Source organism: Podarcis vaucheri (genome assembly GCF_965113315.1).
Source record: "Podarcis vaucheri genome assembly, chromosome: 3".
NCBI lineage: Eukaryota > Metazoa > Chordata > Lepidosauria > Squamata > Lacertidae > Podarcis > Podarcis vaucheri.
In genome coordinates this window covers 101,458,373-101,474,473 of record NC_138761.1, presented here as the reverse complement: position 1 = coordinate 101,474,473, position 16,101 = coordinate 101,458,373, and the positions used below count along the sequence as shown (strand labels likewise).

Here is a 16,101-nt window from a genome sequence, read left to right as displayed (position 1 = left end):
CTCCAAGTTTTAGTCCTAAAATGAGAAAGCCTGTAAGAGCCTGCTTCCAGCGTATGGGTGAGTAGGAAAGTCAGTTGATACAATCCTTCATATCTGGTGGAAGTATTCCAACACTGAGTCTTACCCAGACAACATGTTGATAATACATTATACAGGTGGTACAGTTGCAACTGAGAAGTCATAGGGCACGGGGCACACTCAGTATTGTCAAATGCTTCTATGAAGCAGTGCACACACAATGTAGACTACTTTAAACTACACCAGGAAGAGTGGATTTCATACAAGGTGCCTGGTATAACATAAAACACATGTTTGTTGTGGCAGATGTGAAGTACTTACAGACCTCTAGATCTGCTCAACATGAAAATGTCCTCATTTTTTTAGCTCACAGTAATTTTCTGAGACGCTATACCCCACCCCATCTAACTTCTAGTCATCTGAGATCAATGTGACCAAACCAAGTGCTTATTTATCCAAATAATCCATTGTCTGAAAACTGTGTTTAGTCCACTGACACTGGAACACAAATTTCAGAATATGTCAGTATTACTCACTAGACATCAGCTTCACCAGTGGCTGCCAGTTCAACTTTGGCAGACTGGGTATTTGTAGTTTTCACAATAGGAGTGTTGCATAATATCAAATTACGCCAAGATGATCACACTTTCTAAACATTAGAGCTGGGGAACCATGCTTCCAAATATTAACATAAAAGCATAACTTGTGGTATGGTAATGTCATAAAGGAAAGCACTCCACCAACTCATGAACAATGAGAAAGGAGTAGCCATAAGAAAATACTAGCTGATACTTACTTGGCTTGGCATTAACAGCAATATTCTCAGAGGAATGTTGGGGAGGGAATCTGCAATTTTCATCTTGACCTTCATTGCTCCCATACTCTATAACGTCCACATGCCCAAGGGGAACACTCCATTTTAGTAAGTACCTTTCGCCAGTCACAATGCCACTGTTTTCATGGGAAGAACTGAAAGAAGGCCACAAGAGAACAGTTTACAGTATGAGAGATGTTTTAGCAGACATTTAAATTCCAGCAGACACTTTCAACTGCGTAGATAACTCCAAACTGTATATAGTGCTTTTAATGTCTTGTTTTGTGCTCAAAGTTCACTTTTATTTTTGGTTATTGAGTGCACTGAAAATCTCATGAAAATGTTTTGATATACTTTTCTTTATTTTTTTTTCCTCCTAAAGGTGTTCTACTATTTTTAAGCTGCTTTGGGGGGGGGGGTTCCAAAGGAAAAGTTATTTTCCTAATTAAAGGATAAAATGATATCATGCAAAAGGAAAAGGCAGTTTTGCAGGCTTCCCTTCACTCTCCCCCTAGGACACAGTGCTCTGAGGAAACACCTTGTATAACTATTCTGAGACCTTGGTTACATATTGCTTTTATGCTTTGCATAGATATTTACATTAGAATATGCCGGAACCAGCCCAAGGCATTATGCTGTGCGAGGCGAACCAGCAACTAGAATCCCACCCCCACCTCAAGTTTTTGTTTCTGACAAGTGACTCTCTTCTTCCCTGATAATAACAATGATAATAAGTAACTTAACTGTTTGCTACACTTCAATGACACCCAAAATCAGCTGCCTGAGGCAGCAACCTTCATTCTGCCTTATGATAGGGCTGGCCCTAAGAACAAGCATATGAATGAAGGCTGATAGATTAAATATATATGTTCATAAAAAATCCCACAAGAGGAAAAAACCAGGCACACAGTAGAACAGGAGAAATATTAGAATAGCCACAACAACCCTTCATTTTAAATCACAAACGCATAACAAGACCGTAAATTTTCAGATGGAAGGAGAGGAGAAAGTTGGAGAAATTATAAACCCCATTAATGATAACAGCATCTAAACAACCTGTGGGCAGAACTCTGTCCATTGGATGCTCTGTAGGAAGGAGGCAATTTTTGCTGGCTCTCCCTTCTTCCTACAGTCTCCTGTGCTTCTGGAAAAAATGTGCTAGATGCTTGGAGGTGGACGACATACCCTGCAAACAACATTCGACTTGGCGATGAGAATGCAGCTTAGAAGTGGCAATCATCCCTTCTACACTACTCTCCAGTAGATATTGTTGAACCTCAGCCCCTTCCATTTGCAGAAGGGCAGTCTGGATGCGATTTAATATGCTTAAAAGTTGTTAACAACACATATGACTATATTTAGAGAAATCTTGGATCAGAATTGCTTGCTTAAGTTGAGAAGGTTCCTTTTTCCTTCTAGCATTTTTAAACTGGTTTTTAAACAGGGCAGGCCTGTTTTCTTCAATATGTCAAATTCAGAGGACATGTTGCAGTTGCCATAGGAATGCTGCTGAATAGCGCTTCTCTGTGATGAGAGACCAACTCAGCCCACATTTGTAAATATGTGCCACCTACGCCCTCATGCAATCCTCTCTCTCTCTCTCGATTCCTAGCAGCACTAGATGGGGCTTGAATAATGCACTGTGACTTGTCCACTTGTTTGTGAACAATGGGAGAAACAAAAGGGGGAAGGAGCCCAACTGTGATCTGCAAAACATGGAGCAAAAAGATTTGCTGCATCATGGCCTAATTATATTATGCAAATAGCTTCTGCAATCCTCACTCCATTTGATCGGATTTGTAGGATGGGCATTGGTGACCTATTTTAAAAGATGGAATGTGTATATGTCAGGAAAATCTATGCCAGAGCTTGAAACAGAGCTGTCCCACATCTCCCACATTCAAAACACAAATGATTACAGTGTTAATATCTACAAACAAAAAGGTACTTTCTAATCCGCACCCACAGAAAAAGCCAAACAGCTCACAGTGAGTTAGGTCTAAACAAACTCAGCATCCTCCAGAATGCTGCTGGAATGCAACTCATATTATCTCCCAAAAGTCTGCAAGGGGTGATGAGAGTTTGAGTTAGAGTAAGTGGCCTTGGCACAGTATACCGTATTTTTCGCCCTATAGGACGCACTTTTCCCCCTCCAAAAATGAAGGGGAAATCTGGGTGCGTCCTATGGGGCGAATGCAGGCTTTCGCTGAAGCCTGGAGAGCGAGAGGGGTCGGTGCGCCCCGACCCCTCTTGCTCTCCAGGCTTCAGGAAGCTATCCCAAGTCTTGCGAGCCTGGCGGGATGTCCCGCGGGCTCGCAAGGCTTGTGGGCAGCAGCCTGCACCCAAAAGCTGGGGACAGCAGGGAGGCGCAGCGCCGCCACCCCGCTATTCCCCGAGCTGATCTGGAGGCTGGGGGGGGGGAGAGAAGCAAGCTTGCTTCTCCCCCCCCCGGCAGCCCCACAAGTTCGGGGGATAGGGGGATGGCGGAGCGCCGCCACCCCGCTATTCCCCGGCCTGCTTCTCCCCCCCGCCAGCCCCACAAGCTCGGGGGATAGGGGGATGGCGGAGCGCTGCCATCCCGCTATTCCCCGACCTGATCTGGAGGCTGGTGGGGGGAGAAGCAAGCTTGCTTCTCTCCCCGCCAGCCCCACAAGCTCGCGGGATAGGGGGATGGCGGAGCGCCGCCATCCCGCTATTCCCTGACCTGATCAGGAGGCTGGTGGGGGGAGAAGCAAGCCTGCTTCTCCCCCCGCCAGCCCCACAAGCTTGCGGGATAGTGGGCCAAGCTGTCCCTGAAGGCAGAAGAGGGAGACGGAGCACTCCGTCTCCCTCTTCTAGCTTGGGGATGGTTGCGCAAAGCCTCTGCAGGGCAGCGGAGTGCGCTGCCCCACAGAGGCTTGGGAGGCTGTCCCTGAAGGCAGAAGAGGGAGACGAAGTGCTCCGTCTCCCTCTTCTAGCTTGGGGTTGGCTGCGCAAACCTGGGGGGAAATAATTTTTTCCCCCTTGATTCCCCCCCCCCAAAAAATAGGTGCGTCCCATGGGCCGGTGCGTCCTATAGGGCGAAAAATACGGTACCTAAAGGAGCGTCTCCACCCCCATTGTTCAGCCTAGACGCTGAAGTCCTCCTCCGAGGGTCTTCTGCTGGTTCCCTCACTGCGAGAAGTGAAGTTACAGGGAACCAGGCAGAGGGCCTTCTCGGTAGTGGTGCCTTCCCTGTGGAACACAGGGAGAAATAAACAACTACAGTGGTGCCCCGCAAGACGAATGCCTCGCAAGACGGAAAACCCGCTAGACGAAAGGGTTTTCCGTTTTTGAGCTGCTTTGCAAGACGATTTTCCCTATGGGCTTGCTTCGCAAGACGAAAACGTCTTGCGAGCGTTCCGATTTTTTTCGCTCCCCCCTTTTTCTAAGCCGCTAAGCCGCTAATAGCCTTTTAGCCGCTAATCCGCTAAGCCTTTAATAGCCGCTAAGCCTTTAATAGCCGCTAAACCGCTAATAGCACTAATCCGCTAATAGGGTTGCTTCGCAAGACGAAAAAACCGCTAGACGAAGAGACTCACGGAACGGATTAATTTCGTCTTGCGGGGCACCACTGTATCTAACTTTTATTGAAAACATTTGAAGGCAGCCCTGTGAAGTTTTTAATGTTCGATATTTTTTTCGTATTTTTACTATCCTGCTAGTTGCTGGCTGGGGAAAACCAGGCAGGTGGGCAGGGTATAAATATAATAACAACAACAATCTGAAGGACAACAGAAATCAAGGTGATTTAGGCCAGATTCTCAAGCCATCTAACCCAGTGCCACAGTTCTAGCAGATATCCCTTGATGTTGGATATTGAACAAGAGACCTTCTACATAATAAGTATGCACTCTCACTGACCTGGGTCCCTTCCCATATTCACAGAATCAGCAGAACAGAAAAGTCATGTGTAACAGTTACAGAAACACAGTTTCTGTTCAGCATAACTGCATCCTCTCTCTCTCCACATTCTCCACATTTTCAGCCTTAGGGCAGCATTGCTCCTTGGCCAGTCCACCAAGAACCACATGGAAAAGCGGTGTGTAGCCACTTCACAAAACTTAGAAATTCACACACACACACACACACACACACACACACACCAAACATGCACATCATGCAGCCCCCCACATGCATGGATGCGCGCGCGCACACACACACACACAGTCTCCCCTTTTCTGCAGTGTATACTAATAGTTTATAACTCCGCTCTGAGTTGACTATAAAATCATAGATCTGACACTAACAGTCTGGCTCCCAAACAAGCCAGGCACTTTTGCAGCCTGTTTTATGAATGTTTACTCAGACATAAGTATCACTGAATTAAGTTGGGGCTTACTCTCAAGTGTACCTAAGATTCACAGCTGTAAAGATCTCTTAAAAGGTAAAGGGACCCCTGACCATTATTAGGTCCAGTCATGGCTAACTCTGGAGTTGCGGCACTCATCTTGCTTTATTGGCCGAGGGACAGCTTCTGGGTTATGTGGACAGCATGACTAAGCCGCTTCTGGCGAACCAAAGCAGCGCACGGAAATGTCATTTATCTTCCCGCTGGAGCCGTACCTATTTATCTACTTGCACTTTGATGTGCTTTCGAACTGCTAGGTTGGCAGGAGCAGGGACCAAGCAACGGGAGCTCACCCCATCGCGGGGATTCGAACCACCGACCTTCTGATCGCAAGTCCTAGGCTCTGTGGTTTAACCCACAGCGCCACCCGTGTCCCACACTCTTTAGGGTACCCCACAGCTAAGCTGCAACAGGAGCAGCAACCAAGCCACTCTCCCTGCTCACCTGCCTAGAGGAGGACTTGTTGCACTCTCTGTAGTTACATATTTTGGCTACTCTTGAGAAAGGTTATGAGGGATCGTATCTCTCTGAACCACAAACATAGAGGAAGCAGAAGGCACAAAGATTTCAGAGTACCGGGATAAGGAAGTGATACCCTGCTTATGGGATGCAGTGCCTGCAATGGCTTGCAATCAATTTTGAGGTGCTTTTTGATATCTCCCATAGGTATTTTATTTATCTCCTCAAACCCATGGAACACCTCAACATCACAGTGATCAGCACAATTAAAAAAAAAGAAAAGACAAAACAGTGCTGCCAAATTTCAGGAACTCTCCCACTCTCTGTTTTAGAGAATGCAGGTAGAATCTTACCGGACATTCACAGTCGCACACATCAGTACATCATTTAACATGAAGAGTCGCCGCTCTTTGGTTTTCACGATTTCTCCTCTGTCGTTGTAAACAGTTTCCAGCATATCATCAGTTCGCACGAGGCACCTGTTCCCACTGCTAAGTAACTGAAGTTTTGCAAGAGAGAGAGAGGGAGAGAGAACCCCAAAGTGACTAATTTATAACACTCCTAGAACTGGGTTTTTTATTTTTTGCTTTAAAAGCTTCTATGAATCAGGATCAGGCACGCACAACCGTTTTTGTAAATTCTATTAAAACCTTGGCTATGTCAATGCAAGTTCATCAACAACTTTCCTTGAATAATCACTTTGAGAATGGGGTCAAAGGGTGGTGGTTGCAATTATTACTGAGTAACAAGAATTTTGTTTGGCTACAGACACTCCCTCTAAACCAGCCTTTCTCAACCTGCGGGTCCCCAGAAGTTGTTGAACTACAACTCCCATTACCTCCAGCTAGCAAGGCCAGAGCTCAGGGATGATGGGAGTTGTAGTCCAACAACATCTATGGACCCACAGGTTGAGAACCGCTGCCTAAACCCTCCTTTTGCCTTTAGGTTGGCAACTCCAACTCCAGAGGCCACAGCTGTTGATTCCTACTCTGATGGGGTGTTCTTAAGGCAAAAATGATACAGCCTCAATCCAGGGGTGGAGGAAGGGGGACCCCAGGTGTCACAACTGAAAGGAGTGACAAAATGGCAGGCGGCACTCACCATGGGGCCTGCAGTGTGCCCGAGCTACACATCTCTCATAGAATCATAGAGTTGGAAGAGACCACAAGGGCCATCGAGTCCAACCCCCTGCCAAGCAGGAAACACCATCAGAGCACTCCTGACATATGGTTGTCAAGCCTCTGCTTAAAGACCTCCAAAGTAGGAGACTCCACCACACTCCTTGGCAGCAAATTCCACTGTCAAACAGCTCTTACTGTCAGGAAGTTCTTCCTAATGTTTAGGTGGAATCTTCTTTCTTGTAGTTTGGATCCATTGCTCCGTGTCCGCTTCTCTGGAGCAGCAGAAAACAACCTTTCTCCCTCCTCTATGTGACATCCTTTTATATATTTGAACATGGCTATCATATCACCCCTTAACCTCCTCTTCTCCAGGCTAAACATGCCCAGCTCCCTTAGCCGTTCCTCATAAGGCATCGTTTCCAGGCCTTTGACCATTTTGGTTGCCCTCCTCTGGACATGTTCCAGTTTGTCAGTGTCCTTCTTGAATTGTGGTGCCCAGAACTGGACACAGTACTCCAGGTGAGGTCTGACCAGAGCAGAATACAGTGGCACTATTACTTCCCTTGACCTAGATGCTATACTCCTATTGATGCATCCCAGAATTGCATTGGCTTTTTTAGCTGCCGCGTCACACTGTTGGCTCATGTCAAGTTTGTGGTCAACCAAGACTCCTAGATCCTTTTCCTCGATCTCTCCTGAGAGTGACACGGTGGCTTGGGCGCCCGCAGGCTCCACGCTGCCCCAAAAGGTCCACCCGCTGGCTCCTCCTCAGCTGTAGGGCGGCTGAGTGGGAGGAGGCAGGCAGACTCCTCGGAGCCCTGCGGAGCATCCTGCCTTGGCTTGCCCTGTCCCGCGAGCGGCTGGCCCCGCCCCTGGCCGCAGAGCACACGCACCGCCCCAGGCGCCCAATCGGCTTGCTCCGCTGCTGGCTCAATCCAGCCTTAGAATATGTTTTAGCATTTGAATGGAGAAAGACACAGTATAAAAGAAGGGCTCATAGCACTGCACGCTCATCAACACAAACCAACCCACCAGTCTGACTCCTGCTTGTTCCCTTGGTCACACTTATTTTCTACTTAATGGAAGCATTATAGTTTTTATTAGTAGTAGTAGTAGTATATAACAACAACAACAACTTAAATTTAATAAATAAATTTAAAATTAAAATTATTAGTCGCTTGTTTGCCATGGAAATTCAAAGTAGCATTCAATATTTTAAGCAAAAAGCTAACACATACATTTAAACCAGCAAAAACAAAAAAATCTACAGGCCTGATTAAAAAAGAACGTTTTTGCCTTTGTTTAAATCTTTCCCAATGGGGTAAATGGGACTTAGAAGAAGTGCTTATTTTTTTGGTGGGTTCATGTCATGCCCACTTATTTCATACTAGTTTCCAACTCCATTAAAAAAAAATTGCCTTTGAAACATATATCCTACACAACATTGGGGGGAAAGGTTAAAAGGTACTGGCTGGAATTGTGCTTTCCAGTTTGCTTGAAGCAGAAATACATTTGTGCAAAGTATGTGTTGAAGAAATGAAGGATAAAGACAAAAAAAGTTATTGACCTTGGCTCCACCACAATTGCTACCCCAAACTGCATGGTACGTTTTAGAAGATGGCTTGTCAGCATCACGGTGCTACTGAACCAAACACATGACCTCAAAATGCCATATTCCAGCACAGGAAGGGGGAAAAATAGACACCCACACTCTCAATGTGGAAGGCATCTGGTTTGTCTGATATCTACTTCCTCTACAAGAGAAATCAGGAAGGAGCAAAAGGATGGCTGTTCCAACCTTGTTCAGATAACGCTCATTCATGGCTTTTGCGATTTGTTTTATTTCGCAGCGCTGATCTGCATCCCTTTTCCTTTCGTTTAATTTCTCTGCCAACGTTTCAAGCTCTGTGAGGGCCATCTGTAGAGGCAGTCTGTCAGGGTGGCCTTTAGTCGTGTTCTTCAACATATCCTTAAAAGACCCCCCCAAAAAACCCAAATTATTATGGTTACTATTTCAGCACAAGTAGCAGTAATGTCAAGCCATTGTCCCATCATCATCTCTAAAGTGTACCTATAGCACGTGCCTGAGAATATGGTTGGCATGTCAAGAAAGATGCACACACAAAAATGTTCCCAGTACCCCAGATTTGACAAATTTCCATCCACATCCAGGTCGTTAAAGCCTAGGATGTCTCCTTAGAACTCTTCTTCACATGGAGGGGTGAGGCAAGGGCCATATTTTAACCGGATGATAGTTTCCTATCAATCGTTCATTAATCCATTTAAGCCTATTTCTATGTTGTGGGCTGTACATTACATTCAAATATACAGGCACAGTTGCATGCGCAACACTAAGCCATGCAAATGAGCTAACATGCAGGCTTCTCAGAGCAAAGATTGTGGCTGCTGTGCTCCTCCTGTCCTGCTCTTGCCACACAATACTGATACTTTGGGTGCAAAATATCAGCATCTATGTATTGCATAAGGGGAAAAAAGAGGAAGTGTTATCAATGGTTCCAGTCCATCAGATCATCACCTGATAGATTCTGTACTGTTGGGCAAGTTCCATATTTCCGTGGCAAGTTTTATGTTCCAAAGGATATTTTGCAACATGGCCCTACCAAATTCCTTGTAGTCATGGCTCTATAATAAAATGTGACCAACTTAGCAGTATCTTTTTCACAGACATGGAGTTCATATGGCTCAGGCATTAGGAGGCTAAAGGTAAAGGGACCCCTGACCATTAGGTCCAGTCGTGGAAGACTCTGGGATTACGGCGCTCATCTCGCTTTATTGGCCAAGGGAGCCGGCGTACAGCTTCCAGGTCATGTGGCCAGCATGACTAAGCCACTTCTGGCAAACCAAAGCAGCGCACGGAAACGCCGTTTACCTTCCCACCGGAGCAGTACCTATTTATCTACTTGCATTTTGACGTGCTTTCGAACTGCTAGGTTGGCAGGAGCAGGGACCGAGCAACGGGCACTCACTCCATTGCGGGGATTCGAACTGCCAACCTTCTGATCGGCAAGTCCTAGGCTCTGTGGTTTAACCCACAGCACCACCCATGTCCCATTTAGGAGGCTATTAATGCCAGCAGTGGAAGCAGGGGAGGACTGAGGAAGAAAAGCTTATGAAACTATATACTACAGGTAGGATCTGCAGCAATATGTTGCACTGAGGAGGTGTTCAGCCATTTGACTTCCATCCCATCTTGCCCTGCCCCCTCTAATTTTCCTGAAGAATCCATTTGGCACTGGTGATATATTATGGGTTTGTCAGATTGCAGTATTATTCTTATGAATAGGTACATTGCATAATTGCTTCTCGAGCTCGCAACTGGATATGGAACAGCATACAAAACAAAGCAGATGGAAAATTCAAACTGCTCATGAAAACCATTTGCATTTATTTGTATATGAAATTGGGTAATACTTGTACCATTTCTTGATGAAAACATACACAGTCTCATTGGCTTCAAAAATACAACTGCATAGTACATTACATGGTGCATTTAATTTTTACTTAGAATTAGGCAAATAACATTGAGCTGTAACCAATGAACAGTGCATGCAAGTACTTTGAATGATCACACTGCACTTGCCTGTAGCAGTAGGATGAACTGAGGAAAGCGTTGTATGGGTTTCATCATTAAGCCATAGAGTGTAATTCTATCAGGACTAGATTCTTGGCATTGCTGTAATGAGAAAGGGTCGTCTTTCTTTATATCAACCACATTTTTTTAAAGAACAGAGGTAAAAGTTGTATTCACATATAACAAAGATAAAGGACCTCTGGACAGTTAAGTCTAGTCAAAGGCGACTATGGGGTTGCGGTGCTCATCTCGCTTTCAGGCCGAGGGACCCAGTGTTTGTCCACAGACAGCTTTTCCAGGTCATGTGGCCAGCATAACTAAACTACTTTTGGCACAACGGAACATCATGACGGAAACCAGAGCATTTGCCTTTCTGCCGCAGCAGTACCTATTTATCTACTTGTACCGGTGTGCTTTCGAACTGCTAGGTTGGCAGCAGCTGCGACAGAGCAATGAGAGCTCACCCCGTCGTGGGGATTCAAACCACCGACCTTCTGATCAGCAAGCCCAAGAGGCTCAATTAGGCAAATTAGCCAGTGCATAAGCTAGGTACAGCTTTTGCTCCTCTCGTCCTGGAGTAGGGAAATAAATAAAGGAGTGGGTGATTTTGTGTCACTTGTCATTTGTTTCTCACAAGCGAATCACGATTGGGAAGCAAAGCTTCTGATTGTGGTTTGTTTGGAGGCAATGCTAAACCACCCATTCCCTGGTTTGTTTCTCAACTCGGGGGGTGGGGAGGACTGCTCAAGGTGACTGCACCAGCATGCAACCCATGCTCTGTCCAATGTAGCTAACTATGGTTTTTTGGTCAGCCTTATGTGCTAATGTGGCCACTGCGTGCCCATTTTTACATTGTGCTTGGCCAAAAAGTAGATTTCTACAAGTGGAGACCCGTGACAAAATGTTGCAGCATCAAGTTCAAGATTCTAGCTATTCCATTCCATTCCCCCTCCATAGTTTCACCTCACACTGTTAGCAAGCAGTTTGTACCCTGTGAGTGTGCTCAGGCCTTGCAAGGCTGTTTGAAAGGTTGCCCACGAGGGCCTTTTCTTAAGGAGTTTATGTTTTTCTGCGAACCTTGGAGCACTCCTGTGCATGCTCCCTCTTGCATGTGAAAAGTACAATTTTGGCTACACAAACAATGGTACTTACAGTCTGAGCTTTAGACATAGAAAGGATAATACAGTGGTACCTCAGGTTAAGTACTTAAATTGTTCCGGAGGTCTGTTCTTAACCTGAAACTGTTCTTAACCTGAAGTACCACTTTAGCTAATGGGGCCTACCACTGCCACCGTGCGATTTCTGTTCTCATCCTGAAGCAAAGTTCTTAACCCGAGGTACAATTTCTGGGTTAGTGGAGTCTGTAACCTGAACCATCTGTAACCAGAGGTACCACTGTAATTCACTAAGCGATACTGCATAGATGGCTGTAAATATTTCACCATTACTTATGACCAGAAGGTTGTGTATCCATAGAGTTAAATTAATTGAGTCCAAAATCTGAACACTGGTTATTCATAATTGCCTTGACAACCCATGAAACCAGACTACTAAAAATGAAGCCATCAAACTAACCTGCACAGAGTCAGATCCTTCCCTCAGTTTATGATCTCCTATTTGCCCCCATCTACTTCAGAATTTAAACAGCCCAATACACTCACCTTTAAAAATTCAAGGAAGGCAGGTTTAGTAGCACACGTTTTCTTGAGAATCCCCACAGCAGTGCTAAAATTATTTACATACTCGCTGTAAGCATCCAGCACCATAGATTTAGAAAACTGAAATACATAAAAAGAGAGTAAAGTCGAAAATCTTTTAGCTCCTTCGCATTATCTACGTCAGAGCACCAAGCTTTAATCGCCTCACCATAGTTCAGCAACCAGCCTCTTAATTCAGCACTTAAGACTCACAGAAGTTATATGGCAGTTAAATCCAGATTATACTGTACTTAAGGACTTTGACAATTCAAGAACATAGTTTTGGGGAGGGGGAGGAAGTAGTTTGATCTCAGTCCAAACATTCCTAAATTCCACCCATCTTCAGCAACTCAAAAACTATGCAGTAAACTAAAACAAACGTGTTGAAAAGCCAAAGAGGTCTGGTCAGTGCCTGGAGGGGAAACTGCCTGGGAACACTATGCACATGACTTTTGAGTTCCATGACAAAAAGTGGGATGAAAATGTAAATATTGTTGGCATTTGTCTCAGGAGACCATGGGAGGAGTGCGCCTTTGGGTATGAAGTCAATCTGTTGGAAGGTTACAGTGCCTGCTGTGGCCGTAGAGACTGATATGGGGGAGACATGTTTTGTTGCAGCTGGGGCAGATGAAGGCATCCAGTTGGGCTCATGTAGGTGTATCATGAAATTTCCTCTTTCTGCACTCCTCGCAGCAGTCATTCCTCCTCTGATCACTGCTATGGATGCACAACTTGTCTGTCTGTCTCCAGGCACCACAGTCGTCTGCAAGGGATTCCCACACAGTGGGGTCCATGTTGCCAGTCTTCATGTCATATGTTTGCAGACAACTTTGTAAAACAGAGTTGGCCTGCCAAGTGGTCTGGTGCCTGAAGCTATCTCCCTGTAGAGCACAGCCTTGGAGATCCTGCCATCTTCCATTCTGTGCACATAACCAAACCAGCATCATGTCACGTCGTTCTTTCAAAAGGCAGAAACCTATGCCATGAATGCTGTATTTTTCACTCTATAAGATGCAACCAACCATAAGACGCACCTAGTTTTAGAGGAGAACAAGAAAAAAAATATTCTCTCCCTCTTTGCACAGTGCCTCTCCAGCAAAGCGGGAGGAGAAATGGAAGGGGCTGCCGCTTCGCTGAAGGGGCGCTGTGCAGAGAGGGAAAGCTGCACAGCACCTCTCCGGCGAAGCGAAGTCAGAACAGCAAGATGGATCGCTGTGTACCGATCCCTCTCGCTCTCCTGGCTTCAGCGAAAGCAACAGAAAGGCTCCGGAGTCTTTGTGCACCGATCCCTCTCACTCTCCTGGCTTCAGGGATAGCTGCGCAGCCTGCAATCACTCCACAAGACGCACACACATTTCCCCTTACTTTTTATGAGGGAAAAAGTGTGTCTTATAGAGCGAAAAATACGGTGCGTGGTTCTTCTGGGTGCACTCCTTGCCAGAAAAAGGAGGTGAGCTTTATATCCCTGTGGGTTCTTCGTTTCAGTCCATGCCAAGAATAACTCACTTCCCACTTACCTAACTGGCGGCAACAGCAGTAGCTGTGACAGCAATTATATATTTCTGGAGATTTTCCAAGCTACTAAGCTGGCACCTGCTGATATAACTACTAAAGCAGCACCCCAAATATAATGGAGCTGGGTTAATCTGTTTCCCTTCCCCCTAGGGTATCTGAGTCCTTTGTATGGACGTGCAGGGAAAGCTGCATTTCTTAGGGCAGGGATAGCTAGCATGATGCCCTCTAGAAGTTGTTGGTCTACAAATCCCATCATCCCTTCCTACTGGCTATGCTAGCAGGGGCTGATGGGAGTTGGAGTCCAATAATAGGACACCAGATTGCTGCCCTAGTGTCTCTGACATGCTGCAGCTACATACCAGAAGGTTCGAGGCAAGGACTTTCCATCTGTTGCCACTGCTAAGCAACTGAAAAGCAGGTGACAGGCCAGGCTATGTGGGAACACAGGCAGGGGCTAGTGGGCAACATGTTTTGACCTTCTTATGCTCTGGTTATCATGGGGGCGATGGGGATCTGCACTGAGCTTGGCACAACCAGAGCTGTTTTCTAATTTTGTTGCCAAGCTCAGTCTTAAATCAAACAGGCAACAGCAGTGGGGCAAGTTTGGCCACTTACATAACCGTGATGGTTTACGTACCGATGCAACGAAGACATCTCCAATCATCTCAACAGAATCCCACTCAGAGACACGACTGGCCAGTGCTATTTGAAACATTGAATGGCACTGAAGAATCTCCTTAATTCGGTAAAACACCATCTTCAGTTTCCTCTCACTCAATAATTTGGGTTCCATTTCTGAAAGAGGCTTCTCGTACTGCTGTTTGTTTTTTTTAAAAAAAGGATAAAGTAGTTAGAGCCATAATTCAAATAAAGGTTTTTCATTATAAGTAAACACAGCAGCAGCAATCAATTACACATTTGCGACAACTTATTTCTAGCAAAAGAATTATCCATTTGCTTTCAAAGTTATAAAAGGGCAAAAGGCATTGAGATACCTCTAGAATCCTTTTGAGAGCATCCACATAATTTTTCTCACTGTCAACCACGGCTCCTAAAATATATCTTCTCACCACCTGTACAACAAAAAAACACACACACAAGGAATCACACACTGAGAACTGGGGTTAAGGAATGCTTCCAAATTTGCTCTGGAAGGTTGGGGGACCAGATCTGGAGGAGTGCAAGAGAAGTAGTTCCATTGCACTTGCACAAGTTGATGAACTTGTGCAATAACTTAGTTGGATACAGCACTATATTTCACACAACCTTCCGCTCCCTTCTTGCTTGCAGTCAGAATCGCCTGATGGTAGCCTTAACCAAAAGCAATCTACTGCTGCAGTCCCACATACATAGCTAACTAGATCTGCTACTTTGCTGAATTACAGCTTGTTCTCTCTGCATCAAAGAGGGCAGATGGCGGCGTCAAAGATTCAGAACAGGTGGCGGTACCTATTTTAATTACCTTTAATTACCTTTTTGAATACAAAAGGATGGGTTCCTTGTGTATTCTTGTGTATACACAATGATGGGGATAACCTTACAATGTATCCCCAAATACAGATATGTTATATGAGCACAAACCTCACTTTACCTGACTGGTAACAAAACAAAAACAAACAAACCTCATATATTGTGTACAAAGAAAATACACACACACACCATTCATAAGTATAATTGTATCAGCATGACCAAATATTCTTAACTGTTTAAATGTATACAGAAGATCAAAACCGAGTTTATTTTATTACTATATTTGTGTCCATTTTCCAATAGACAGAAGAACAGGCATATATCTGGACTAAAAGGTTCCCCTCCCTGACTTACAGGCAATGGGTCCCAAAGTTGCAGAAACAGGCTGCATCCTTTATTTCTTTATTCAAACTCCTTGAATTATTTTGTTTATTTTGATTTAAGAGAAGCAGCAATCAACATTGCCGCAATGTTTTTGTGGATTCTTTAGGCTGCTAAATGTCCTCTTTTTCCCCAGGACATGTCCTCTTTTTCATGGGTAGTCGTCATAGTGACCCATAGTTGAACTCAGGAGATGTGTTCTCTTTTTTGCTCTTCAAAATATGGCACCCCTTGTTGCCTTGGTTGTAGAGCTGCTTGATCAGTTTTGTAACCAACTAAATCATACTCTGGAATCAATACACATGACTACCTCAATTCCATTTATTTCAGTGAGTGTTCTCCAAGAGTGACTTAAGCTGGGTACAATATTTTGAGTTCACTATGATTATATATTTTTTGTATACCATGACCAATACTAACAGGAAACAAGTAAGGCATCTCACATTATTTTTAAGTTTAAAAAAAACCCCCAGTATTGGTTCATCAAAGGACTAAAAACGATAAGAACCAAAATGATTAAGTGATCTAGCATTTATAGCCTTGGTAATCCGCAAAGTGCAATGACTGGTGGTTAAAAAAGGAAACCGGAATCCTATTATGCCACCCTGTGGCAAGCAGTAATATGTGCAGGTTTAAATACATTTCCCCCAAAACTGCTACCAAGC

The 16,101-nt window shown here is 44.8% G+C and overlaps 1 protein-coding gene across 6 annotated transcripts in view; it reads right to left on the bottom strand.

The window, feature by feature from the left end:
- The window catches only part of ARHGEF10 (Rho guanine nucleotide exchange factor 10), a 101,071-nt gene that overhangs the window by 50,391 nt on the left and 34,579 nt on the right, over nucleotides 1-16,101 (bottom strand). For all 6 annotated transcript variants that reach the window (XM_082215403.1, XM_082215402.1, XM_082215406.1 and 3 more), the window contains 7 exons: nucleotides 14,581-14,658; nucleotides 14,223-14,402; nucleotides 12,035-12,151; nucleotides 10,383-10,475; nucleotides 8,580-8,750; nucleotides 6,014-6,159; nucleotides 815-987 (listed from right to left, as the gene is read on the bottom strand). In XM_082215403.1, the coding sequence (XP_082071529.1) occupies nucleotides 815-987; nucleotides 6,014-6,159; nucleotides 8,580-8,750; nucleotides 10,383-10,475; nucleotides 12,035-12,151; nucleotides 14,223-14,402; nucleotides 14,581-14,658 (958 nt within the window). The remainder of the gene's footprint in view (nucleotides 1-814; nucleotides 988-6,013; nucleotides 6,160-8,579; nucleotides 8,751-10,382; nucleotides 10,476-12,034; nucleotides 12,152-14,222; nucleotides 14,403-14,580; nucleotides 14,659-16,101) is intronic.